At 42.3% G+C, this 6,590-nt stretch overlaps 1 protein-coding gene across 1 annotated transcript in view; it reads right to left on the bottom strand.

The window, feature by feature from the left end:
* Positions 1-326: 326 nt before the first annotated feature.
* LOC128379899 (metal transporter CNNM3-like) overlaps positions 327-6,590 on the bottom strand; it is a 16,709-nt gene continuing 10,445 nt past the window's right edge. Inside the window, exons 5-10 of the mRNA XM_053339538.1 lie at positions 5,772-5,915; positions 4,518-4,676; positions 2,809-2,978; positions 1,760-1,856; positions 488-618; positions 327-335 (exon numbers count right to left, since the gene is read on the bottom strand). Coding sequence (XP_053195513.1) covers positions 327-335; positions 488-618; positions 1,760-1,856; positions 2,809-2,978; positions 4,518-4,676; positions 5,772-5,915 — 710 coding nt within the window. The remainder of the gene's footprint in view (positions 336-487; positions 619-1,759; positions 1,857-2,808; positions 2,979-4,517; positions 4,677-5,771; positions 5,916-6,590) is intronic.

Here is a 6,590-nt window from a genome sequence, read left to right as displayed (position 1 = left end):
ATTTATCTCTCATTGTAAAATGTATTCATTAGTTCATGTAGATGTTAGAATATAAAATAAAGATATTTGATGAATAAAGTGGGTTTAATTGGTACTGTGACTCCATTTAAGCTCACATCATGATTTATTTACTAAATATAATAAAAAATATTGATTTCAAAGAATTAAAAACAGTAATATATGTATTCAGTAACATGTTAAATATTAAAACACGAGGAAAAAACCCTCCTGAGTAAAATCTTAAAGGTCTGTCAGATTGGATTGTGTTCTATGGTTGCTATGGATACAGGTTGTGTTCTATGGTTGCTATGGATACAGGTTGCGTTCTATGATTGCTATAGAATTAAAAACAGCAATATATGTATTCAGTAACATGTTAAATATTAAACATGAGGAAAAAACCCTCCTGAGTAAAATCTTAAAGGTCTGACTTCAGATGTAACTTCCTTTGTAATCATCACTCACACACACACACACACACACTGACCCGTATGAGCTGCAGGTCAGTGAGAGCTCGGACGGTGTAGTCTGGACAGTAGCTGGACGGGCTTGTAGCGTCTGATGACTCAAATGGATCCCTGGGAGAGTGACGCTGGGTCGACACTGGAGACTGGTGCACTGCAATGACACACACACACACACACACACACACACACACACACACACAAAGAGAGAGAGAGAGTCAGCACAATAGTTGCAACCCTGCAGATTCCAGCTGCTGTTACGTCCTCTGTATAAAACCTGAGTTATGTAAACACAGAGCAGTGATGCAGCAGATTCTAATAATATAAAAAGTCTGAATAAACATTTTTATTACATGTAATTAATCCTTCAGCTTCAGTTACTCAATTAATATTAAGCATGGGGAGAAAATACAACCTAAAGATTCATATGCAATTATTTTTATGTTGTTATTAATGCATTAATGTGTGTGTGTGTGTGTGTGTGTGTGGTATTTTACAGGTTATTTAAAGTGTTGGGATGAAGCCTTTTTATTTTTTTTATTTTTTTAGTATATTTTTTGGGGCTTTTTGGCTTTATTGTACAGGTTAGTAGAGAGAGACAGGAAACTGGAGGCAGAGAGAGGGGAATGACATGCAGGATAGGACCGCTCAGTGCGGGATTCGAACCGGGGTTGCCTGCAGCGAGGACTGTAGCATCAACACATGGGGCGGGTGCTCTACCCACCACAAGCCTGTTTTTTTTAAATTGCTTAATATATTAATTGTATTTTTGCTTCATCTATTTATGCTTGATTATTAGTTTTTATTGTGGTTTTCTGTATGATATTCTGCTTAAATGGTGAATATTGTATTACATGAAGCAGCTTGTAAACTCTGCTTTGGAAAGGTGATACAGAAATAAAGTTAATTATTATTATTATTATTATTATTATTATCATTATCTAGAGACAAATCATGAATCTGTGAGCTGTCGATTTATTTAGTTATTTATTTAAATGTGCCATCAGTGCATGAACAGTGTTACAGACTAACTAGTTAACTATGTAACTGTGTGTGAATGAGTGAGTCTTGACATGTCGTGCTTTAAAAGAAAGGTGCTATAAAAAAACATCCTATTAACATTTAGATAAATACTCAATATCTGTTAGTAGATCAGTTCATTGTTGGTTTACTGACATTAAGAGAAATATAGAAACAGCCTCATCCTTTAAATCATGTCCAAACTCTTCCACAGAATTGAGATACTCCTGCAGTAAATGTGAGGAGCAACTCTTCCTGCAGTTCCTCCGTCTCACCTGAAGATGGCAGCGTCAGAGCAGAAACACCGTAGTATGTAAAGGCTCCGTTCTCAAACTTCAGTCCCTCTTTACCGATCTCCACCTCAACACGACCCTGAAAACACAAACACACACCAGGGTGACTCTGATGTCTTTTATATGTCTCTGTGTGTGTGTGTGTGTCTGTGTGTGTACGTGTGTGTGTGTCTGTGTTTATTATGTGTGTGTACGTGTGTGTGTCTGTGTGTCTGTCTAAGTCTGTGTGTGTGTGTCTCTGAGTGTGTGTGTGTGTTTGTCTAAGTCTGTATATGTACGTGTGTGTGTGTTTATTATGTGTGTGTACGTGTGTGTGTCTGTGTGTCTCTGTTTGTGTGTGTATGTGTGTGTGTGTGTATGTGTGTGTCTGTCTGTGTTTATTATGTGTGTGTGTCTGTGTGTCTCTGTGTGTGTGTGTGTCTGTCTGTGTATGTGTGTGTGTCATGTGTCTCTGTTTGTGTGTGTATGTGTTTATTATGTGTGTGTGTCTGTGTGTCTCTGTTTGTGTGTGTATGTGTCTGTCTGTGTACGTGTGTGTGTGTTTGTCTGTTTGTGTACGTGTGTGTGTCTGTGTGTGTGTGTGTCTGTGTACATGTGTGTGTGTGTGTACGTGTGTGTCTGTGCATTTGTATCTGTGTGTGTGTGTGTCTTCAGTGTGACTCTTACATCATTTTTTTTGTTAAACCTAGAGAGAGAGTTTGACTCCCAGACTCATCGTGGGGTCGGCACACACACTCACACACTCACACACTCTCTCACACACACACACACACTCAGACACACACACACACACACACACACACACTCACACTCACACTCACACACACACACTCACACTCACACTCAGAGACACACACTCACACTCAGAGACACACACTCACACTCAGAGACACACACTCACACACACACACACACTCAGACACACACACTCAGACACACACACACACTCAGAGACACACACACACACACTCAGAGACACACACACACACACACACACACACACACACACACACACACACACACACACACACCTGCAGCAGCAGGATGAAGTAGTCCACCGGATGGTTGCGTGTGTACAGATAGTGACCGGGGCTCAGCCGGTTGCCGGGGTCAAAGTGTACTTCCTGGTTGACGGTGGGATGACGGAGCAGGTGGAACAGGATCTTCTCTGACACGCGTCCAGGACTGAAGTGCTCCACTTCTACAGAGGGAGAGGGAGGGGGGGGGGCAGGATTAGGGGGGCACGGGGTCAAAGGTCAGAGACACGCAGGATACGGCTGTCACCAACAGATATGTCTAGACTCTAGACGCACACTATCTGCCGACCTGAAGTAACCCTTAGCAGAGAGTGGGTGTCTGTGTGTGTGTGTGTGTGTGTGTGTGTGTGTCTGTCTGTGTCTATGTGTGTGTGTGTGTGTGTCTGTCTGTCTGTGTCTATGTGTGTGTGTGTGTGTGTGTCTGTCTGTCTGTGTCTATCTATGTGTGTGTGTGTCTGTCTGTCTGTGTCTATGTGTGTGTGTGTGTGTGTGTCTGTCTGTCTGTCTCTATGTGTGTGTGTGTGTGTGTGTGTCTGTCTGTCTGTGTCTGTGTGTGTGTGTGTGTGTCTGTCTGTCTGTGTCTATGTGTGTGTGTGTGTGTCTGTCTGTCTGTGTCTATGTGTGTGTGTGTCTGTCTGTCTGTCTGTCTGTGTCTATGTGTGTGTGTGTCTGTCTGTCTGTGTCTATGTGTGTGTGTGTGTCTGTCTGTCTGTGTCTATGTGTGTGTGTGTGTCTGTCTGTCTGTGTCTATGTGTGTGTGTGTGTGTCTGTCTGTCTGTGTCTATGTGTGTGTGTGTGTGTGTCTGTCTGTCTGTGTCTATGTGTGTGTGTGTGTGTGTGTCTGTCTGTCTGTGTCTATGTGTGTGTGTGTGTGTGTCTGTCTGTCTGTGTCTATGTGTGTGTGTGTGTGTGTGTGTGTGTGTGTGTGTCTGTATCTGTCTGTGTGTGTCTCTCTCTGTCTGTGTGTGTGTGTGTCTGTCTGTGCCTGTGTGTGTGTGTGTGTCTCTCTGTACATGTGTGTGTGCATGTGTGCCTGTCTGTCTCTGTGTGTGTGTGTGTGTGTTAGTGTATGTCTGTGTGTGTGTGTGTGTGTGTGTGTCTGTCTGTCTCTGTGTGTGTGTGTGTGTGTGTGTGTGTGTGTGTGAAGCTAAAAGCATCAATATTGAGCCTGAAGCTGAAACACAGAAAGTAACAGAAACATCAATCATTATATAAACTGTTAAACTGATAAACTGACCTCTTTACAACCTCACTCACTGCTCACACATAGATTACCATAAATAATATAAAGATAAGAGAGTTAGTTTTGTTAATCAACTAATATGACACAGTTGCGTACAAACATTATGATAAATGTAGAATAAACAGTTAAAGAACAAGAAATACGACAGAAATATGATTTAAATTATCTTTACCCTGAAAAAAAATCAGTGTTTTTTCTCCTTTACTATATTGGTTTATAAAATGTCATAAAATGGTTAAGAAATATTGATTAGAGTTTCCGTCTTAATGTCCTAAAATGTCCTGAACAATCCACAATGGAAAGATATTAAGTTTAATGTCAAAAGAAGACAAATTTAAAAATAATTTCAAAGTGGAATCAGAGAATTTGAATGTTTCGTTTCTTTAAAAATTGGCTCAAAATGGTTAATCGCTTATTAAAATACACACACATACACACACACACACACACACACACGTACCTCTGGACAGGAAGCGGTGAGTAGCCAGCAGGAGTTGAGGAGAGGTGCGTATTTTGGGTTCTCCCTCTGGAGGCTTGAACAGTGAAAACTCTTCAGGAGCTCCGCGAGGCTCCAGAGGAATCTCCAGAGGGGCGAGAGGACGCTTCACCTTCCTGTCCACTACGGCAAGAGACACAGGGTCAAAACAGGAGAGAGAGAGAGACAGAGACAGAGAGAGAGAGACAGAGAGAGAGAGAGAGACAGGGTCAAAACAGGAGAGAGAGAGAGAGAGACACAGAGAGAGAGAGAGAGAGAGACACAGGGTCAAAACAGGAGAGCGAGAGACAGAGAGAGAGAGAGAGAGACACAGGGTCAAAACAGGAGAGCGAGAGACAGAGAGAGAGAGAGACACAGGGTCAAAACAGGAGAGAGAGAGGGTCAAAACAGGAGAGAGAGAGAGAGACAGGGTCAAAACAGGAGAGAGAGAGACAGAGCGAGAGAGACACAGGGTCAAAACAGGAGAGAGAGAGACAGAGAGAGAGAGACACAGGGTCAAAACAGGAGAGAGAGACACAGAGAGAGAGAGAGACAGAGAGACACAGGGTCAAAACAGGAGAGAGAGACACACAGAGAGAGAGAGAGAGACACAGGGTCAAAACAGGAGAGAGAGACACAGAGAGAGAGAGAGACAGAGAGACACAGGGTCAAAACAGGAGAGAGAGAGAGAGAGACACAGGGTCAAAACAGGAGAGAGAGAGAGAGACACACAGAGAGAGAGAGAGAGAGACACAGGGTCAAAACAGGAGAGAGAGACAGAGAGAGAGACACAGAGAGAGAGAGAGACAGAGAGACACAGGGTCAAAACAGGAGAGAGAGAGAGAGAGAGACAGGGTAAAAACAGGAGAGAGAGACAGAGAGACACAGGGTCAAAACAGGAGAGAGAGAGACAGAGAGAGACACAGGGTCAAAACAGGAGAGAGAGACAGAGAGAGAGACACAGGGTCAAAACAGGAGAGAGAGAGAGAGAGACACAGGGTCAAAACAGGAGAGAGAGACAGAGAGAGAGACACAGGGTCAAAACAGGAGAGGGAGAGATTTAAAAAACTCTCTTAAATCGTGTAATATAACTCACATGCAAATCAATGGCATTTTTAAGTATCTCAACGCATGCTGAAAATAACATTATACGTCACGCTCAGCTTAAATATGCAGAGATTTTACTAAAAGCCTTCAACACAAAGAGTTTAAAGGGTTAATAACGTCTGAGACTCTTACAGTAGCCGTCAGATTCATCCAGGATCTCTGATTTGATGATTTCCTCGATGACGTCCTCTAAGGTGACCAATCCCAGAACCTCGTAGAACGGATCTCCCTCCCCCTCGTTGTTCACCTTGTGGACGATGGCCATGTGAGAGTTACCTGAGAGGAGCAGGAAGGTCAAAGGTCAAGAAAAAAGGTAATTTAATAGGAGGAAACATCCTCTAATTAAAAAAGGGACAGTTCCAATGAGATTACAATAAAAGACACATTTCCTCCAGTCTCACGTAGTTTTTTAGAAAACTTTTACATTTTACTTTAGTCAAAAGTAAAATGCAACCTGTGTCAAACGGAGTTTAACTACCACCGGAGTACGTGGAGTTTGAGTTAGCACCTCCACGCTAAACACCCAGGTGCAGCCAAGCCAGCCTCAGCTCCACCAAAGGACCATTTTGGAGTGTGGGAGTCGCAGCAGAGCCGTGATTGATTCCCAGTTAAGACACTCTGGTAAGAAATGCTTTACATTATGGGCTTAAAACTGCCTTCAAATGGAAAATAACAGGATTTTAAACATGCAATTCAAAACGCCATTAATCACGATTAACTATGGAAATTCTGCGATTAATCTCGATTAAAAAAAAAATCATTTGACAGCCCTAGTCACAACATAACATATCTCCTACTGTTGAATTAACACATTATGCCTAATTATATTGTGATGCTCCACTGGACTTTTGTCCTTTAACATCGCTTTATGCTCCTTTTTAGGCCCTTTTTTAATGTGAAGCATTTCGTGTATTTCATTTATTTAGTTGTAAAAGCACTATGAGCTATAAA

The sequence above is a fragment of the Scomber japonicus genome, chromosome 19 (assembly GCF_027409825.1).
Source record: "Scomber japonicus isolate fScoJap1 chromosome 19, fScoJap1.pri, whole genome shotgun sequence".
In the NCBI taxonomy this organism is placed as follows: Eukaryota; Metazoa; Chordata; class Actinopteri; order Scombriformes; family Scombridae; genus Scomber; species Scomber japonicus.
Note: the sequence above shows the minus strand (reverse complement) of the source record. Positions and strands in the feature narration are given on the sequence as shown.